Here is a 21,152-nt window from a genome sequence, read left to right on the forward strand (position 1 = left end):
GGGCAGGGGAAAGAGACAAGACTGTCATCAGTTTGTCGTGGCGGGGGCTCCCGGCATCAAGGAATGGGGTCAGCCCCCCCACAGCACCCAGGACGCCAGTCGAAAGACCCAGCCCGGTGCGTGCAGCGCCCAGTGGGAGAGCAGGGTAGGAGCCGGGAGTGAGGGGCGGGCCGACGGGAGCCTCGCGGTGGACAGGGCGCTGTGCCGGGGGCAGTGTGTCCTCCTGAGGCTACAGAGGCAGCCCGGCTGCACCTGCTTCTCCAGGGCCCCCTCGGGTCTGCCCAGCTGACCCCACACCGCCATGCGTGCCCCACGGCCTGAGGGTGAGCCCACCAGGATCCACAGTGGGCCGGCTTGGCCAGGGAAGCGAGTGGGGCTCCAGCAGCAGAGCCGGGGTCCCGCCAGAGCCAAGGGAGGCCGCAGGATGAGCGCAGGCCGGGGCCGTGAGCACAGTAGGGTGGGCCCACCTCAGGCGGAACCTGCCACGGGCTCACCCAGGAAGGGGCCGGGCCCATGCCGGACACTGGCAGGCTGTCCCCTGAGCAGGAAGCGAGCCAACGGCCTGGCTTTGGGCTCCGTGGTGGATGGAAACCCTTGTCGGTCTGTGATCTCACCTGCAAGCCTGGGGCACAGTGGCTGCAGGGCCCCCAAGGACAGTGCTCCAGCCCAGGAGCTCCCAGCCTGCCCTCCTGAGCCAGGCCCAGGCCAGGTGCCCCCAGCTGACCCCGGGTTTCTCGGCCCTCCGTGGGGCCCGGGCCTCTGCCCGCCAGCACCTCCTCAGGGCTCTGCCAGCCAACCTGTCCCTCTAAGTCCTCGCTGTGGTGGCTGCTGTGGGGGAGGAGCTGCTGGGGAGGGGGAGGGAGCCCTTAGGTAGCTGACCCGGGGGTCTGGGAATGAACCTCTGCCCCATGGACTTCCTGGACAGTGTCCCATCAGCTTAGAAGAAAGAATTCATTTGATGGAGGCTCTGACAGGCCCCAGAGTTCCCGGCTCTCCAAAGGCCAGGGTCCTGTGCTGCGGACCCCTGGGCACCGGGGTGACCCACCAGCTGCCTCCCGCCTTCTTTGGGCCCAGGCAGGAATGTGAACGCGGCCTCCAGACAAAGGCCTTGCTTCCGCAGGAGCCGGCCCGCGTGACACAGTCCTGTCCCTGACGTTGTGACCTGCAGCCGCACGCACAATGACTGCGGCCACCGTGGGTGGGAGGTCGCAGCCCCGGGGCCAAGCAGGAGCCGCAGAGCCTGGCCAGGGAGACCGCACTCAGTGCCAGGCCAGACGCAGCCACACACGAAAATCCCCACGATGGGCAGGGTGCGCTCGTAGGAGACTCGCTGCCCCCGGGGGCCGGGGGCCGGGGGGACGCCGTTCTCCCGCATGGGGAGGGGACCTCGGTGCACCGCGAGACATGGAGCAGCCCCGTCTGGCCTCAGGAGCACAGGCACAGGCGAGGGGGCAAAGAGAAAACACTCTGTCCTGCAGGAACGCATCCGACAGACTTTCTCAAAACTCCTGTTTAATAGTGGATACAGTGCTTTTTAACATAAAAAACCAAGTGCGCACCTTATATTCAACAATACAGTACAGTCACAGGTAATGATATGGAGCAAAATAAAACACGTTTTTGTTTCAAAAACCTTTCAGAAACAATACCTTCCAAAAAACCAGGAAAAGAGCACCCCCGGAGGAGAAGCGAGCACTTCCCAGGCCCGGCCCTGCAGGCAGGGCTCTCCCGCCACCGACCGGACCGGACCGGACCGCCGCGGCCCTCCAGCGTCAGCACCGCTGACTCCTTTCTTCTAGGAGCTGTTTATCGAATATTTCTTTTTCCCTTCAGAAAATATAAGGAGATAACGTCATTTTAGCGACTCATCATGCCTTAAAATATGAAACAGACCAGCCAGTGCTTCCTGGGGACGGGGTCTCTGTGGGGGGAGGCGGAAGGTTCTGGAGATGGTGGTGGGGGTGGGTGTGCAGCAGGGTGAGGGTGCTCCATGCCCTGTGCTGTACGCTCAGAGACGGTTACGGTGGTGAATTTTACGTTATGTGCTTTTTACCACAGTTAAAAAAAAAAAAAAAGACTTTTTAAAGAGAATAAATTATGAAATTATCCTCACAGCTCCCGGGGAGACACCAAGGGACCCCCGGTAAGAGGAATGGCATTCCCAGCGCTTGGGGAGCCACGGCGACAGGAAGGCGACGGTAACCACGATCGCACGGGCGCGAGGCTCCGCGGAGACGAGGGGGGAGCAGGCGAGCTCGGTGGGGGCCACAGTGGCCGCCCCCACCGGGGAAGGGCACACCCCTGGCGTCAGGGCAGGCAGCCCGCCACCCCGCAGCGAGGAGCAGCGGCAGCGCCGGAGCACAGGCTCACCTGCGGGACAGTCCGGCCCGTCCCCAGAGGAGAGCGCGCGGCGGGGGCCGAGCACGGCGCCAACCCCGCTCCCCCACCAACACCGTCCCGAATCCGTGTGTCGAGGGACCACCGCGACGGCCGTGGGACGCTTGGGGGCCGCCTGGGAGCCGCTGCCCGGCACCCGTGACAGCGTGCCCGGCGGGCCCCGGAGACCCGGCCCGCGACCCTAGTTGAGTCTTCAGCCTGTCACCGGCACGCGGGCCCGGCCTGTTCCCAGCGCGGCTGGCAGCGAGCCCAGAGACGGGATTAGGGGCGCGGGGGCGCGGGGGCGCGGGCCCGGGGCTAGCGGCCGGCCGAGACGTCTTGATCACGGCATTCTTCTCCCCGGCTCCCGGCCGCCCGGGCGACTGCAGCGTGTAATGTTTTCTCAAACGGCCTCGGCGCTGAGGCGAGGGGCGAAGGCCCGAGACGCAATTGGCGGCGCCGGCTGAGGGTGACTGGCGCGGCGGGCCCGGCACGCGCCCGGGGGCACCCGGAGGACGGCACGTCGGCCGTGGCGCGCCCGGGCTGCGGTCCAGCTGCACCTGCTCGGGTGGCAGGGGGCTCGCCAGGGACCGTCCCCACCGGCCTCACTGGGGCCTCGGCAAGTGCCAGCCGACAGCTCCCGGCGCCCTTGAGCGCATGCAGCGTGTCCCCCCGCCGCCACCCGGGCCGGCGTGTCGGGGAGGGACCTCCACCGCGGCCACGGGCGCGAGGGAACGCCAGCCCCTCCGCACACACCGCCGCCGCCTTGGGAGCGGCGCCCTGAGCAGCCTACCGGTAGCCGAGGGACGGTCCCCTGAGGTACTTCTCCTCGGCCGTCTTGTAATCCACGGCGTCCACCGCCGCGATAGCACAGATGATGGCCTGCAAGGGGGCAGAGGGCGCTCAGCCGAGGGCAGGGCCGGGCTGCACGGGGAGCTCAGGGCTGCGCGAGGGCCCAGGACGGCTCTGCCTGAAGGGACACGTCCCGTGTCAGTGACCCAGGCTCTTGGATGACACGTGAGACTTCGTGTCCCCAGAACCCGAAAAAGGCACGGGACCGAAACCAACAAGCCCACTCGTGAGCATTCCTGAGTTCACTGTTCAAACAACCGGAAAAATACATCATCTGAGCACAGAGCACGTCTGACGTTGAGGAACCCTTGTTTGTTTCTTCAGAAGCAGCAGCAGAACCCTGGTCACTTCCGATGTGATTTTTTATTTTCTGAATATTTATTCATTTGAAAAGAGGGAGGAGGGGGACAGTGTACAGGAGGCGCAGAGGCAGAGCGGGAGCCCAACGTGGGGCTTGATCCAGGACCCCGAGATCGTGACGTGAGCTATAAAGGCAGATACTTCATGGTTGGAGCCTCCCAGGCACCCCTGGCAAGTGCTTTTAAAACCCCCCCATGTGGGGACACCCAGGGGCTCAGCGGTAGACCGTCTGCCTTCGGCCCAGGGCATGACCCCAGGGTCCCGGGATCGAGTCCCGCATGGGGCTCCCTGCAGGGAGCCTGCTTCTCCCTCGGCCTGTGTCTCTGCCCCCCCCCCTCCGTCTGTCTTTCATTAATAAATAAAATCTTTAAAAAAAAAAAAAAAGCTTAAAAACAAAGAAATAGAGGCTTCACGGTCTAGAACAGAGCTCACTCCCTGCCCCCTCCCCCGGCACTGCTGACATCAGGCAGGTCAGTTAGGAGGTGACCCGGCACCGTGGAGATCCAGTGGCCTCTGCCCCCCACAGCAAGAACCACAGCCATCCCCACACGGGACCACCCCTTCCTTGAAGACACACACTGGAGCACCCAAGCATGAAAAAAATGTTTGGGAATTCCCCCCCAGTTATCTGGGGGAGGGAGCAGGAGATACAGACAGAGGTCACCGATCCAAACGGGTGTCGGGCACAGAGGCTTCCAGACAATACTTTCCCTTTGTACGTATTCGAAAGCTTCTTGTCACAAAAGGAGAGTTTTTGAGTCGGGTAACTCCTCCTGCACACGCTCCTGCCCCCTCGGACCCTGAAAACCAGGGATCCCGTTGTGCTCCCGCCAGCCGAAGCCCGGCTGGGCCTCCGGGGGATCACGACTCCCTTGCCGCCGCCACATCTGTTCTGCAAAGATTTCCACGTGCACATGGCTTTCGTGCCCCCGGCCTGAGGTCTCAACACTGGGGCCCAGTCACCCTGCAATGGCCTCGCGGGCGGCCCGGGGCCCTGGCCGCAGCCCCCATCCCACCTGCGGATGGGCTCTGGCCACCACTCACTTCGGGGAGCAGGACATCCAGGATGAACCGGATCCTGTCGCCATTGACCCGAGCCAGCGTCCTGCTGCCCGTCTCCTGGTAGACGCCCTGCAGGTACTTCACCACCAGGTCCAGCTGCTCCTCGTCCTCCAGGTACGTCTCCACGCATGTCATGTACTGACCCGAACTCAGAAACGTGTTCAACCACCGGGACGGCTTCCTGTTCTTCAGGATGGCCCGCAGGTGGCCCTCGGCGCCCCTGGCTTTCACGATGTATTCCACCAGCTTCTGGTTGGCGCGGTCCCGGGCGGCCCGGGAGCGGTCGGGGAGGACCTTCCTGCAGGGCTGCCTCCTCCCCTGGGGGCTCCCCGCCGCAGGCTCCTCGGGGTCCTCCTTGCTCAGCTGGGGGAACCTGGTCCCCAAGACGTCCTGCTGAATGGACTTGCGGACGGGATAACCTGCGGGGGAGCGACAGGTCCGTGGACGGCCGGCCTGTGGGGGGGCTCCCTGCGGCCTTCCTTTGCTGCGTCACTGGGGGGTGGCCCAGGGAGCACCGACACCCCCACCTCCACTCCTTGATGACACAGGGCAACAGGCTACGGGGTGACCATCAGTTCACCCAAAGCTCGGGCGGCAGAGGGCAGTCAGGGCGTCCCCAGGGGTCTAGCGTCAGGCTGGGGACACGGGGCAGCCTGCACCCAGGCGCACCCCCTCCCGAGCGTCCCACCCCCAAGAGGACTTGCCGGACTCACTGATGTCGGCAGCGTAGTATTCAAGGAAAGAGCCAGCAAAAGAGCCACAGCCTGCAGAGAAGGCACAAGGACAGCCGTGTCACAGCGTCAGACATGGCGCCGGAACGGCCCCGCGGGACGCTGGGTCACACGACTGCCTCGTGTCTGCCCCACCCGGACCCCTGTCCACGAGGGCCGACGGCACACCTACACCAGCGCCGCTGTCCGTGCCACATCCTGGGGGCGGCTACACACCAGCTCGGACTCACAGCGAAGTCTGCCTTCCGTTCACACGCCGCGTTTCAGCCCTCGCCTGCGTGTCTGCCCACCTCCCTTGCTGGGGACAAGCCTGTCGCGGGCCACAGGCCCACGCTCTGCCCCAACCCGGTCCCCGTGTCCAAGGCCGCACAGCCCCACGTACCGAGCCGGACCCTGTAGTCGGTGATCAAGGAGACGCACCAGCCGATGGCCTGGTCGAAGTCCTCCTTGGCCTCATTCTGCAACAAGACGCAGACAGCAGGGGTCAGCAGGAAGCCAGGGGGGCTCTTCCAACCCTTCCTGGTTCCTCGGGTCCTGCGTCCAGACAGCAAGCCCGGGAGACGCCCCCGTGCGGGGCTGCTGCCGCCACATGTGCAGATGCACACGGAGGCCCGGGGCTGCGGCTGGCGCTGCTCACAGAGCCGTCACGGGGGAGCTGAGCGCTGTGGGGCGGCAGAGCGGGGGCCCTAAACAGGAAGGAGGCAAGCATCCCAACGTGGCTGACGGTGCCCGGAGAAGACTTCAAAGTCGTACAAAACAAACCCTTCTAAGAAGAGTCTTTGTGTCCTTGGTTTAGAACGGCGTCGGCTCGGTCGGAAGTTCTGTCCTAGGATGGAAGGACGCTACCGGGGGGGAGGCCCAGCTGGGCCTCAAGGTCCTCACCTGCCAACGGAGGACAAGCCCCCGCCGGCCCCGTGAGGACCGGAGCTGGGACGATGGCCCACTGGCCCGATGGATCCCCCCTGCGTCACCACCACCCCAGCCCAGCCCTCCTCCTGTCGTCCAGCACTAGTCCAGCACGCGGCAGGTGCGAGCTGGGGACAGCAGCTGGTGCCACTCCTCGCTCAGGAAGGCAGAGCTCAGAGCCATGACCCCGACGGCCCTGCCGCCCATCAACACCACCCAGGACAGTACAAATGGCGGCTCCAGGGAGAGGCGCTCTTGCCACCTCCACGGCCCCTCAGTGACCTAGTGCACCCCACTTCACAGAGGTGCCTGACTCTTCTCAGGGAGCAGGAAGTCGGGCAATAGGCATCGTCCCAGTGTCTGGATTACACGAGGCCACACGCCGTCTTTGTCGTAGAACAGTTCTTTGTGTCCTTGGAACACAGACCTCAGAGCAAGATTCCTGCCGTCCTGACAAGCCCCCACCCCACCCCCACTCTGGGAAAGCTATCCAGATCCCCGAGAACGGCCATGGGGTCAGGGCCGGCCACCGGCTGGAAGGGCGGGCGCCCAGCTGGCGGGCTTGTGCTTGCCACGGCTGGCCCTCTTGCAGAACCGGGCTCTGCTCACGGGCACCCTGATGGGGACTGGGCGCCCAGCGCAGGCAGCTGCTTGGAAGCTGCTGTGAACAGACTCACAGGCGGGGAGCAGGACCACGTCACAGGGACACGCACGCCAGGGGAAGGAAACGAAGGCCGGGGTCCAATGTGGGTGCCCGCTGTGCTCAGGGCCTTCACATCAGTCCACCAAGAAGGTGCCCCATGACACGAAGCCTGGAGTCCGCTCACCGGGCTGGGACAAGAACGACCCCCCCCCCCCACCGCCACGGGCTGGGTTTGCAGCCTGAGAGCTGTTATCCCACACAAAGCACCTCAGGGCTGAACAGACAGCTGACGAGCGGACACGTGCCTCGTGCCTCATGGGCTCGGCCACTGGCCAACGGGAAGCCCTCGTGGGGCGCCATCGTGGCCCACGCGGCCGAGCACCTGGGTCCCCCCACACGCGTGCAGGCCTGCTGTGCCCACGCCCTGTGCAGGGGCAGCCTCCGGGCCACCGCGCGCTTCGAGGAGCGGGCCTGCACCTGGGCAAATCATCCTCTGCGCCAAAAGCCCGACTCCCCGGGGGGTGGCGGGCAACTTCCCAGAAGAAAGAGCTGGAAGCCGGGCCAGCAGACCACAGCCACCCAGGCGGCCGCTTCGCACGGGCACCGACAGTTCACCTACCAGAAGTTCTTGTTTCTCTTTACAGTCAAAGTGCTTCAATCTTTTGAGAGACACCGTGATGCTGGAAGCAGAGAGGGAAGGTTAACATTAAGCAACTACATCTTGTGACCCAAGACGACGTTTTCCTTTCCTCTGATGGAACTAGGAGGGGTGGCGGGGGCCTCTGCTCCACCAGCTGCCGTGGAAGCCCCCGAGACGGTTGCTAGGGGATGTGGCTGGGGCCACCATGTGACTCACACACACCCCTGGCCATGCGTGGGAGGTGGAGGCAGCACCCAAGGGCCAGAGGCTCTGAGCTGTGTTTCCAAAGCACCCTTCGAGCAGACAGGCACGTGCGTGTGCATATTCACCCCGGGATTAAGTGGTTAGAACTAACCAAAAGGCAAAACAGGTGGAGGCAGGGTCGCCGCTCACAGCACCTGCGACCACCAGAGTGTAGCAGAATTCGTGGAGAACGGGCGGGATCCACTGAGCGTCTGACTGGGCTGCCTTTCAAAGGCAGCACATAAAGTTTTGAAAACTGGATGGTCTGGGCAGTCCGTTTCAACACAGCCCTGTGTGGATTCTTCCTCCAGGGAGCGGGATCACAGGGGCACATGAGCCCGACCAGGCCCTGGACCCCAGCCCCCTCCCGACCGTCCCAGCACCCCCGAGCCAGCAGGCCTTCCCCGGGGAGGCATTTGCAGAGAGCAGATGGCTGGGTTACCCTCTTCCTTTTGGGTCCATGTGCCCCTCGATAAAGAGCACGCTGGCTTTCTTATCTCTCCGCCTGACGCTCTTGACCTGTTGGCAAATCGAACAAAATAACGCATCAAAAACTCAGAAGAGATAAGGCTTTTGAAATACCTCCCTGACAAGGTGGCACAAGGCTGGCGTGTGATAAGGAATGCTGCTGGCTGGGGGTGACCAAGGCAAAGGCCCCGGGTCAGATACTCAGACACCTCCCTCGTCTGCTTCATGCCCCACTCTCACTGCTCACGTATGAGCAAGACCAGGCAAGATTTCGCTGTGTTTAATAGAGAACCACACTTACTGCTACCTTTGCACACCTGCGACTCTCCCCTGGCCTGCCCTCATTTTCAATATCAACGTCCTCTATATCAATATTTAGTATAGTACCCACTCGAGTGGTGATACAATAACCACTTAACACTAGCCCTGAGCAAAGTGAGCTCAGGCAGGTGGGACAAGCCAAGGATACAGAGGCAGCAGTGCCTGACTCAGAGCAGCCTCCTCCCTGCCCGGTGCCCGTGTCCCTGCTCAGCTGTAAACCAAGAGCTTGCCCTAGGAACATGCGACCTTGGAGATCCCTTACCGAGCAGGGCCCCCAGGGGAACTGGTAAAAGTAAAGAATGAGGAGAGGTCCAGGAAAAGGGTGACAAATGTGGGTGGACACGAGCGCCCGCCACGAACGAGTACTGAAGGCCGGCCAAGGGACCCCCCAAGTGGTGCTGAGACACTACACAGAGACACCCACTTTTCTGCACGTCTGCTCAAGCTACACATTATGCCCAGCAACACTGCACGGGTATCAACCCCACTGTCGCTACAGCCAATCTGTCCCATCCAAGGAGGCCAGGCTGCCCTGCTGAGGGTCGGCCTCACGGCGACAAGAGCAGCGTCTTTGGATCCTACTGGTACCGTCCCAATTTTAACATCACTGTCTCTCACTACAAGGTGAAGGCCTACAGCTGGAGCCAGGTTGGAGGGGGATAGAGGAAGACACTGGGTTGAAGAGGGGAAGAGCTGGCCTGCTGCCTTGGCCTAAAAAACAGACAGCCTGCACCGTCCGGGCACACCAAGAAGGCAGAGCCAGGAACTATACGGCGCTGTGGCCCACCCACCGCACACACACGACCAATCCCTACTATAAAACCTGAACAATTTAAAAGCTCCCTCAGGAGAAAGTCTGAAGTGCCCGGTATTAGAAGCCAGCAAGGTGCAGACAAGTTCTTAGGCGGGTTTTCCTGAGCCTGCTTGCTCAGGATCGGACCTCGGAGCCTTAGGCTCAACTACACCAAAATGATCGAACTCCCCTTACTCAAGTCAATGTCTCCAAAAACCCTGCTTAGATGTTCATCCCAGCACTGGTTTTTCCCAGTAAAGAAATTTCCTGGGTCCAGCTGACCCGAACGGGGGGCGAGTGAGCAGAAGTGCGGGGCCTGCAGCCAGGTGCCAGAGGCCACCGGTGCTTACCACCGCCGGCCAGAACGGGTATTTCTGGTGTTTAAGCCAGACCAGCATTCCAACTTCAAAGGAGCGTGGTTCTAGAATTAAAAAGAAAGACAAAAAGACGAACAGCAAGTCAGATCTGCATCACGCACCAAATGCAACTGAAGAAACTGCAACTGTCAGACGGCATTTAAACCTAATACTCTCATCAGAAGCCCCGACTTTTGAAAGGTAGCCTCGCAACAACGCTGGCACCTGAGTGCCGGGCATGTGCGTGCTGCTGAGCGGAGACAAGCAGCCCTGGTCAACTGCATACCACCTTTGCCCCTATGGTGTAAATCTCAAATTATTCCAGAATAAAGTATTTAAAAAAATAAAATATTTTTTAAAAAGAGTGTGGCACAGGGGCGCCTGGCTGGCTCCTTTGGTGAAGCATCTGCCTTTGGCTCAGGTCATGACCCCAGGGTCCCGGGACGGAGCCCGGCATCGGGCTCCCTACGCGGCGAGGAGCCTGCTTCTCCCTCTCCTCCTGCTTGTGCTTTCTGTTAAAAAAAAAAAAAAAAAAAGTGTGGCACAAAAGAACCAACTTCCCAGGAAATTCAGTCTGAAAAACTGAGCTTTATCTTAAAAGGGGGGGAAAAAAAACCACCAATTACTAAAAATCATCTGGTAATGAATTTATGAAAAAAATTTAACAAGATTTCCAACCAAACACAAAACTCCAAAACAGATCACTTAAATGTTGAAACAATCAGCTAACAAAACCTCGCAGACACGAGGCTGCTTTTCCAAGCAGAACCAAGACGAGCCCTGTTCCAGCAGCGCCCCGGCGGCCGGCGAGGCGAGGCGAGGCGAGGAGGCAAGTCTGCAGACGGGCGAGCGCCCGCAGAGTGAGCAAAGGACCATCATCCATCTGGTGAGAAGCGTTCGGTTTTTAAGAGAAGCGTCAGGGCCCCGTGAGGACAAAGAGGTCACAGGTAAGGCCTCCACAGACATGGGGGGGGGGGGGCGGCGGGCGGGGACAAGACAAAATCAAACTGGAAGCAAAAAACCAGGGGGATTCGAATGCACACCTCGGTTTCTCCTGCCCCTCCCGCCCTGCTGGCAGCAGCTGGGAGGAAAATCCTCTTCCGGGAGAAGCTGGGGGACCCTTCTCCAGCCGAGCAAGTCCGACTACTGGGAACTGAGCCTGCAGAGCTTTCCCAAAGGTACACACCAGGCACACCGGGGCCCCACAAGGCGTGCATCACTCTAGGTACCTGATGGCCAGGGAGGGCTCGGTAAGGAACAAGCAGTTCCCCAAAGAAATCAGAAGACCGTGAGCCAGTGTAAACGGTGTCGGGGTTATCACTGAGGGACAAAGGGGCCAACGCATAAGTGTGAGCACGCTGATAGACCAGCCCGCAGTCGGCGGAGGAACGAGTCCCATGGGCACACCCTGCTCACAGCGCCAGAATCGGCCCCCTGAGGCACAGGGGGTCACCCCTGGAGGAGAGGCCCCCTTTCCATGTACTGTTTTTGCCACATCTTGTGAATATATAATTATTTCATGATGAAAATGCTAAAAAAATGCCACACTGGGATGCCTGGGTGGCTCAGTGGTTAAGTGTCTGCCTTCAGCTCAGGGAATGACCCTGGGGTCCCGGGACTGAGTCCCCCATCGGGTTCCCAGCAGGAAGCCTGCTTCTCCCTCTGCCTCTCTGCCTCTCTCTTGGTGCCTTTCATGGATAAATAAATCAAATCTTAAAAAAAGAAAAAAAAAAAAACACCACCACCAGATTACGTTAAAAACAAATGGTAAGGGATGCCCAGATGGATCACTGGTTGAGCGTCTGCCTTCGACTCAGGGAGCCTGCTTCTCCCTCTGCCTGCATCTCTGCCTCTCATGAATAAATAAATAAAATCTTAAAAAAAAAAAAAAACAGTCAATGGGAAAGTCTAAAGATGAAATTCATTCTCAGTGATGTAGCCCATGACACAGAATAACTTGCTGCCGGCTGTTGGTTCGGGATCTGGGTCATCCTCCTTCAAAGAGGGCCGCGGGGGCACACACCTGCGCACGTCTGCTCTGGCTCGGACTGCACATGTGGGAGGGGGCCCCAGAGCCCCGATGCCCCGGGCCCAACAGCCATCCCCAAAGATGCAGAGGCAGCACCAGGCCACACCCGAACGGTGGCGACAGGACCCAGCTCTCCACCCGGCTGTCCTGCCTTCCCACGGAGGGGACAGGACAACATATAATGGGGGCAGCGTGCTGGCAGGGAGGGCTGGCCACTCTCCTCCCAGGGAGGCCCTCTTCCCTTTGTGTGATTACCCTTTAGACGAAAGACAGAAAACACAGCACTTCTGAAGTTGTCTGTTCAGCAGAAGGAAAATGAAGCGGCGAGAGGCCTTTGGCTGAAGCCGCCTCTGCCCAGGGCTCACCACAGGCGGACGCACACACTCCTCGGGCTGCTTCTCGAGACTTACCGTGATATAAGAGGATTCTGGGTGGCTCCTCATCATCCTCATCTTCCTCCAGGATGGAGTGAATGGGATTAAACTCCATTGAGTCTCCGGAGGACTGTCGGTCTGCCAATGATGGTAGATTAGACTTTCACTATCACCATCTCGGGAGCTCAGCCCAAGGAAAACATTCCATGATACGGGACCGTTAACAAAGATAAAAGATCCCGAGTCACAGACTCACACCGCCAGATTCCTATCAGGTACACTCTGATTAAAGTACGCTCTGCTCGAGAGACAACTAAAGGAGAGGCAAAGAGGGCGAGGGACCCAGGCTGCCGCGTCTAGACGCGAGGCGAGTGCACAAAGCAGCGACCTAGGCAAGCCGAGGGGACAAGGGTGGGGAGAACAACTTCTAGGGCCCACGCAGCGCTGGGGACACGGGGACAGGGTGCGACTCATTCCCCGCAGCCTCTGCACCTGCTGGGACACGGAGTTCAAACACATGAAGCTTAAACTCCGGGCAGAAGCCCGAGCCCGCATGTGGCCAGCCCGTCTGGAGGAACCGAACCCCACAGAAACGAACAGCCCTCAGTCAGCATCCCGAGTAAGAGGGAGATGGCGTCATGCAAATGCAGAGCCACAGGGCAGGACTTCAACCACAAAAGTAGGTCTCCACGGGCACCTTGAAAAAGTCGGGAGCCTTCCGAGTGAGTTAATCACTCCCGAGACAACTGCCCGCTCAGGGGGAGGCCGCCGTGCTGCTGCGCCGCCGCTCCCCATCAGAGCCGTCCCGGGGCCGCGGCCCCCAGGCTCGTGCCCCACGGCCCCTCCCGTTCAGAACAAAAAGCGACATGAGGATTCGGGACTAGTTGGAAGTAATCACGACCCGGTGGGAGACCTGGCTGGAAAGGAACCAGGCAACCTCTGCTCTGCCAGTATTTTGATACGATCTCATTAAGAGCAGGTCAAAAAACACGAGTGCCTGACCCGCGTCGGCCACGGGAACCCAAATCCACCCCGCCAGCACAAGCGACTCTCGGCCACAGACCTTTACCTTCCTCCACCAGGCTGTGAAGATTTGTCTCCTCTGTGGAAGCACAGGGGGCAGGCAGGCCGAGTTTGGCAGCGCTGCGCAGAGTCATGCATTCCTGGGGCCCCTGCCTGGGGCATGGTGCTGCCCCCGGCTCCAGCTGTGTGGCGGGCAGCCTCTGGCTGCCATCTGGGCAGGGCCGCTTGGCAGGGCGGCCTCGGGCATCTGGGCAGGCTGGGCGCCCCGGGGCCGGGGGCACCGCAGGGCCACACCATGGCAAACCCGGGTCTTCCCCTTTGGCGCACAGACCCTTCTCCCTAACTCTGGGAGGTGAGCCCGAGGTTGGCAGGCTGCTCTCTTTTTCGCCATCTCCCCCCGAGACTGAAAGTGCTCTCTGACACAAGCTGGGCTCCTGCGCTAGATTTCTTCCCCTTTTATTCGGGGTTGTCCTACTTCTGCAGCACGTTCTCGATCCACCACCATCCTGAGAACCACCTCTGGCTGAGGGGACCACCAAGGCTTGGGGGCTTCCACTTTTCCCGAGCTCCTTCTTGTGGTCCACTTTGCCCTTGGGGTCCTTTCGACAGGTGGGTGAACCTGACAGCCTTGAGTGTACACGTTCCCTCCTCTGAGGTCCAGAACTGCTCGGCACATCTTCCGGAGACAAGAAGAGCTGGGGTCACAGAGCGAGGAGGCCAGTTCCGTGGGCTTCTCTCGTGAGGACAGAGCAGTTCTTTCTTCCCTTGAAGAGCTTTCTGGAGGCAAACCGGTTCTCTGGTTCAAAATATCCAAAGCCACTCGGAGTGAGCGTCTGTAGGCCAGCTCCTCCAGGGGTTCAGCTGGAACCTCACCCTGGGACGCTGCAAGGATGGGAAGCAAACAAAGCCCGGTGAGACCAGACGCTGCCGTCAGGGCATGGCCACCTAGGGCCGACTCGGTCTTTGGCACCTGAAGGGAGGACTGACCCCTCTCAGCTACAGCTTTCCCAAAGGGGGACAAGGCCACAGAACAACAGCTATTGTCCGAAGCTGCGGGACTCCGCTTTTCTAAAAACAAACTGACTGACCCCAACCTGATCGGGTTAGAGATAAATCCCTCCAGGTCACAAAAAAATACTGCCGGCAAAATGTACTCAGACGCTTCCTAAATCCTCCCAGCCTCGCAGCTTCAACTTCAATCAGGCTCAATAAAAAGCCTTGCCAACTCCATAAAGAACTCCGCCGGCAACGTGTTCTTGGGTGGCGGCGGGGGCGAGGGCCAGCCGATGAAAGGGACCCATTGTGGGCTGCTGGATTTTCCGTACTTCTGTGCAAGGGCGTTTCAGAGCCAGAAAAGCGCATCACGGGCCTGGAGACTGCAGCCTGACCTCCTGGCTGCCACGGCCCTATTTACTCATCCGACACACCGACGCGGCACCATTTACGTGAAGGAGGTGACGGGTGCACTATCGCAACTCAGCGGGTAGGGCACCTCCATCAGCAGCCTTTTCCCTGCTTACTGGTAAAGGCCCTACGGACCAGCAGCCCCCGACGAGACCCGGGCAGAGGACGTGGAGCGTCCGAGAGGCGGCGGCTGACACTGCCTAAGGTGCCCGCTGGATGCCACGTGCACCAAAAGCGGTTTTTCTAAACACGTAGGAAAACGGACTCTGGTTTATGAAAGCCATGGAAAGACTCCTGGTCGATCTTTCCACGAAACTAACAGCTCACGGCACAGGGAGTATGTGTCCCCCCTGGAGCGGAAGGTCCTCCTGCTTAGTTAGGTCTGTCAGGCTGCCAGGCAAGGGCACAGGGCACAGCCAGCCCCGGCTACGCAGAGCTCAGCCCTCCCTCCAACCGAGGAAAAGCAAAGGAGCTGGGGGTCAGTGTTCCATCTCCAACCAGCCTCACCCCCACAGGGAGAGCGCCGGCAGACGATGGGCACCCGCCAACGATGCTGGTCACATAGCCCTTTCTCCCCGGAGCTCAGCTATGGAATTTAAACATAGAACTCGCTGCTCTCGGGATCCCTGGGTGGCGCAGCGGTTTGGCGCCTGCCTTTGGCTCAGGGCGTGATCCTGGAGACCCAGGATCGAATCCCACGTCGGGCTCCCGGTGCATGGAGCCTGCTTCTCCCTCTGCCTATGTCTCTGAGCCTCTCTCTCTCTCTCTCTCTCTCTGTGTGACTATCATAAATAAATAAAAATTAAAAAAAAAAAAAAAAAAAAAAAAGAACTCGCTGCTCTCAAACCCTGGGCAGAGAACGAACCAGATCCAAAACCCACTTTTACAGCCTTACTGTGGGACTGGGGCGGGAGGGGGGGTGGACGGACAGCATCTTCTGCCCTCGCCTCATGGAGGCAAAAACACACTGGAGGCCACGGGTGTGACCAGAGGTCCCAATGCTTGCGACTGACCATAATGGCAGTCGACAACAGGATCAGTTCTGGGGTAAATTCTGCAAAGGTCTAAGAAAATAGATCCCTTTCCTTCTCCTTTGGCTCAGGGTCACCTGGAGAGCAGGGTCTTTCCGTCTCCCACACCATCCCTTTGTCACTTAGGGATGCGCTCTTACCCAGGGAGGAAGCGATCCGTTCGATGTGTGCCGTCTTCAGGATTTCCACTTCTGTGCTTCTCACCTCAATTCTGCAGGGACAGAAACACCCGTTATCCGCTGCCAGCCAAGGCCACGGAGACGTTTTCAAACATGTTTTCCTTTAGATAACAAAAAAATTAGATTCATTTTCTTCCTTCTCAACCTTCTACTTTAACCAAAAGTCACAGCTTGAGGTTAGAGGCAGCAAGGACCCTGGTGAATGTGGCTTTTTTTTTTCCCCCTTTTAAGACAAAAAAGGTTGGTTGGATTTAAGAATAAAAATGAATTCAAATTGTGACTTTTATGAGGCAAATCCTACTTTCAACTGTACAAATAACTCCTTTGTTAGATTTTTCAGAGTAGATGATAATGTCACTAAAAACCTGTTTACAGCCCAGCAGGTGTGTTTTAGTTTAAAAGGATGTGCTTTCCTTTTAAACTCGAGCATTCAATTACCTTCCCAGCCGCAGGGAAAAGTGTGAGCTGGGAACTAAGCGAGTTTAGGAGGCCGCTCTGAAGAGGGACGGGGACCTGGGGAGGCTGGAAGTGCAGCTGACGAGGTTTTACTCTTTTTGAATTGGGAATTCTTCCCTTAGACACAGCAATACCACAATCATACGTGATCTGGGCATTTTAATCATCCCGAGTAATATTATGTCCTTCCACCTCCGGTTAAGCAAGAGCGAGAGAGTAATGCGCTTCCACACGATCATGTGTTTGCCTTCTGAATGCTAAACAGTAGCATCTTACTAGATGGGACAGGCTGAAACATCAAACATCTCAAAATTGATGGCCTGTCACTCAAGTTCCTGAGAAAAAGACACACAAACCCGTGGGAAGGAAACATCCCTACGTGAACCCCCAACAAGTTTCCCCTGCGTATGACTTATATTTATTCAATTCCTATACCGATCTCTCACACGGAGTACATCATACAGACCTTCAACTTCCAAACAGACGTTAAAAAAAAAAAATCCATTTTCCTTTTAAGGTTATCATGAGCACAACTCTGTTACAGTAACCGAAAAATTAATAAGAGCTTAAAAGCAAATTCACCTTCGGGGGAGGTGTGTGCAGTATCAGAAATCCGACTCAGAAAAAAAATAATAACATCAAGAAACCCCACAACACTTAACTTTTCATCTAGGGAGAGTATCTGAACGCTTAGGAAAACTCCTTTTTTTCTCTTATTTTTGGTGGACGTCTCAGTTCTGGCCAACACCTACGTTAAGGGGGAAAAAAAATTGTTACCGAGACCTGACGGTTAACAGAAAAAAAGAAAAAAAAAAAAGAAAAAACCACTACGAGCGAGCGACTGTAAGGATGGAAACGCAGCAGGTGATTCTTAAAACCTACAACCCCTGGGGACTCCAGCAACCTCCTGCCCAAACCCGTACTTGGAAGATGGGGAAACTGAGGCACAAGAGGTCAGAGGCGGGCGGGCAGCAGGCCCGGCTGTGCCTTGCAGTTGGGCCCGCTCCCCCGCTGCTTGCTGGAAGGTGTCCCCAGGGCACTGCCTGATTTACTATGGCAGGGCTGCCTTCCAGATACTCCCTCGAGCCACACGCCGCCCGGCGCCCCTTCTTAAGGCCGAACCGGTTGTCTACTTTCTTTTTCTTTTTTTTTTTTTTAATTTATTTATGACAGTCACAGAGAGAGAGAGAGAGAGAGAGAGAGAGAGAGAGAGAGAAGCAGGCTCCATGCACCGGGAGCCCGACGTGGGATTCGATCCCCGGTCTCCAGGATCGCGCCCTGGGCCAAAGGCAGACGCCAAACCGCTGCACCACCCAGGGATCCCTGTTGTCTACTTTCTATGCATGGACCAGACCAGGCGCTACTTCTGGAAGCCAAGCCCTGCAAGCACCAGGCCAGACACCCGGCTAAGCGGGGGCAGAGGAGCGGTGCCAAGTGCCCGGGCTCCTAGGTCCCCCCCACCCCCGGGGTCGCAATCGCGGCGGGACGACTGTCACCTTGGCAGGCCACAGGCGCTGCTCCCACCTGCACAGCACATACTGGGCCTCCGTCATGACTGGGACGCATGTGGCACAAGCGGGGCGCCGGCAGCTCCGACGCGGGGTGCCCTGCAACACAAGAGCACAGGGTGCACGGGGTCAGGGGTCAGGCGGGGCGGGGGGGCCCCCCCCCCCGCAGGCCCGACGCCCGCAAACGGCTCCTCCGCGGCCCCAACGCCCGGCTCGCACCGCCCCCCGCGCGGGCTGGACCGCGGGGCCCTCAAAGGACGGGGACAGCTGCACGCCCGAGCTCCGGGCGCCGCCCACAGGCACCCCGGGGGGGGGTCCAGGCCCGGGGGGTGCACGCGGCGGGGCCCGGCGGGGGGGGGCGCCCGCGGCAGGCTCGGCTCGGCTCGGCTCGCGCCCCGGGGCCTCCGCGGCTCGCCCCTCCCCCCAGGCCTGGCGCCGCCGCCTCGGCTCCCCGCCCCCGGCCCGCGGGGCGTAGCCCACAGGGCTCACCGGGCGCCCGGCCTCCGCAGCGCGGCGTCCCCGAGCCCCGCGCGGAGGCCGAGGAGGCCGCGGAGGCCTAACAGCGTCCGCACCCGCGCCCTCCCCGCCGCCGCCCGCGCCCGCGCTCACCGCCGCCGCCGCCGCCGCCGCCGCCCGCGGCCCGGGGGCGGGGCCAGCCTCGCGGCGCCCTCTAGCCCCTCCCCCGCCGCCGACCAATGGGGCGCGCGGACCCGGCCCGGCCCCGCCCCTTCCGCCCGGGCGGCCGGGCGCGGGCTTGACTGACGGGCGCCGGGCGGACGGGCGGGCGGGCGCGAAGCCGCGGGCGCCTCCGGGCGCTGGCACCCCGCCTCCGTGCGCCGCGGCCGGGAGAACCTTCCAGGCCTCCCGGGACCTCGGGGGCCCGAGGCGCCACGTGTTGCCGCGGTGCCCAGGCGGAGCCGCTGCGCGCACCCCGGAGGCAGGTAGCGGCGCCCGGGCTCGCGGCTCCGGGGGCGCCTCGCCTCTCCCCAGCCCTACGGCCCGGCGGGCGTCGGCGGCCCCAGCCCCTCGGCCAGGCGCGGGGGGGCCCTGACGGCGGGGGAGGGGCCCTGACGGCGGGGGGAGGGGGGCTCCGAGGGCGCGGGGGGGCCCTGACGGCGGGGGGAGGGGGGCTCCGAGGGCGCGGGGGGGGCTAGGAGGGGGCGGGGAGGGCGCCCGGCTCAGAGGGGGCGGGAGGGGGCGCGGGGAGGGCGCGGGGTCGAGCCCAGGGCAGGGGCGGGGCGGGGCGGGGCGGAGGGCGGGGCCAGAGGGGGGTGCAGGGGGGCGGGCAGTCCGAGTCCCCGGGAACCGCGCTGCCCGCAGGGGGGTGGGTGGGGCGCTCGCGGTGTAGACGCGCTCGCGGGTGTAGACGGCGGGGCGCGCTCCGAGCTGGGGGGAGCCTGCAGAACGGCGGTGCAGCGCGCCTTGGGGCGGCCCTGGGGGCTGCGGGTCCGGCGGCGGCGGCCGGGCTCAGCGGGCAGGTGCGCCCTGCCCAGCCCTCAGCCGGGCGTTTCTGACAGCAGCGCGACCTCGTCGGTGCCCGCCCCCGGGTGGCGGCCTCCCCTGGCGGAGGTGCCGCGCTCGAGTCCCCGAGTCCCCGAGTCCCCGAGCGCCCGTGGGCGGGCCGGGGTAGCCCAGCTGCCCGGAGGCCGGTGTGGACGCGGGTGAGCGCTGCCAGCGCGGGGAGGGCTCCACCTGCAGCCGCCCCGGGAGGTCCCCGGAGGTCCTGCCCGACCCGCGCTGCCGCACAAGTGAGCCTCCAGGTCGGTGTGAGCGTCGGGGCTCTGGGCCGTGTGCTCACGCTGCCCACCACTGCTTCAGGGCTGCGGGGACCGAGGACACCGCGCTGCAGGAGCTCAGTCTGAAGGAGATGGAGGATCCAGTAGCAACAGCAAGCCTCGGCGCATCGCAGGAACCGTGGCAGGTGGGTGTCCCCTTACCAGTCACCTTGGTCATCTCCCCCCCCCGGGCGTCAAAGCACAAGCCTGTTACCCAAAGCAGTTGTTGCCTCACAGCTCTGCAGCCTGGCCTGGGGTCACCCCGGGTCCTTCCGCCTTCCCCAGCTGCCACCTGGTGCTGGACTGCGCTGGGCTGGCTGGCGGGTCTGCTGGAGCTCGTGCACTCAGGGCTCCTCCGGCCTCCCCGGGGTGGCTCCACCCGCTTGCTTCCACGGGGTCGCCGGCTTCTGACGTGGCTGCTTAAGGTTCCCAAGAGCACAGCCCATCTTACAGACGTGGAACCTGGGAGAGAAGAACGTGGATTCGCTTGTCCAAGGCAGAGCTGGGATTTCTTTTTAAGGCTTTATGTTTATTTGACAAAGAGGAGCACGAGCAGGGAGAAGGGCAGAGGAAGAAGCCGACTCCCCGATGAGCAGGGGGCCCCACTCAGGGCTTGGTCCTAGGACCCCGAGCCTATAGCACGTGAGGTGAAAGCAGGCATGAGACCGACTGAGCCACCCAGGCGCCCCCGGAACTGAGATTTGAAACAGGAAGTCTAGCTCCAGAGTCCAGACTGTTAACAATTGTAGAACACGGGTTCTGACAAAGCTATTACAGGAGAAGTTCAGGAAACCACAACGGTAATAGGCCATTTTGTTTGTGGCTGGGGCTACGGGGTGGTGGGGTTCAAGGAAATGGCATTCAGTCTGAAAACCCGGAATCTGGATAGCCTGCGGACTGGGAGAGAATTTTCTGAGCTTAGGAGGCCGTGGAAAGGCCCTGGGGTGGAAGGCCCTACTTGTCACAGAAGTTAAGGGATGCCTGGTGAGGCCCGGAGCGAGGGGGGCGGGGAGCACACCTTGGGGCTTAACTGTGCTCTAGGAGGAGTTTTTGCTTCTAATCTATTGTTTTATCTCAGAGTAATTACAGATTCACAGAAGTTTGCCGAAGTAGTCCAGAGAGGAATCTCGTAGCTGTTCCTCTCTTTACCCCCGTGGTTTGTTTTGTGCATCTGAGATCCGGCGTCGAAACCAAGACGCTGGGGTGATTCGGTGGCGTGTGGAGCTGCGTGCCCACCACCCTAGTCAAGATACAGGGCGTCCCCATGTCCACAGAGCACTCCCTCAGCTACCCCCGGTAGACACCCCCCGGCGCCCGCCCCCCTGCCATCCCTCATCCCTGGGGGCCGCAGATCCCTGCTCCGTCTCTGATTCCGAGAAGGCTCCCCGAATGCAACCGTGTAGCACGTAGCCTTCGGAGCCCTCTTCCTACTCACGAAACTCCAGAGAGGCGTTGGGATTCTCACATGCACGGGGAGTGCCTTCCTCCTTGTCCGAGTAGCGTTCCACGCTCTGCTTGTGCCAGATAACCGGCCTTTTCTAAGGTCCCTAATATAGTTTCCTGGCATGAGAGTGTGGGCATTTTGGGTATTCTTGTGGCCCATGCAAGGGATCAAGGAAGAG

The 21,152-nt window shown here is 60.7% G+C and overlaps 1 protein-coding gene across 1 annotated transcript; it reads right to left on the reverse strand.

The window, feature by feature from the left end:
* Positions 1-1,492: 1,492 nt before the first annotated feature.
* PWWP3A (PWWP domain containing 3A, DNA repair factor) lies at positions 1,493-18,385 on the reverse strand. Its single transcript, XM_055343328.1, is given in 15 exon segments — positions 1,493-1,827; positions 3,170-3,258; positions 4,633-5,069; positions 5,364-5,414; positions 5,764-5,839; positions 7,550-7,610; positions 8,256-8,332; positions 9,746-9,816; positions 12,191-12,292; positions 13,218-13,859; positions 13,862-14,059; positions 15,753-15,823; positions 16,910-16,995; positions 17,744-17,854; positions 18,365-18,385. Coding segments are annotated over 14 exon segments (2,073 nt in total). The 5' UTR covers positions 17,801-17,854; positions 18,365-18,385; the 3' UTR covers positions 1,493-1,772.
* Positions 18,386-21,152: the final 2,767 nt, after the last annotated feature.

The sequence above is a fragment of the Nyctereutes procyonoides genome, unplaced genomic scaffold (assembly GCF_905146905.1).
Source record: "Nyctereutes procyonoides isolate TBG_1078 unplaced genomic scaffold, NYPRO_anot_genome, whole genome shotgun sequence".
Taxonomy (NCBI): domain Eukaryota; kingdom Metazoa; phylum Chordata; class Mammalia; order Carnivora; family Canidae; genus Nyctereutes; species Nyctereutes procyonoides.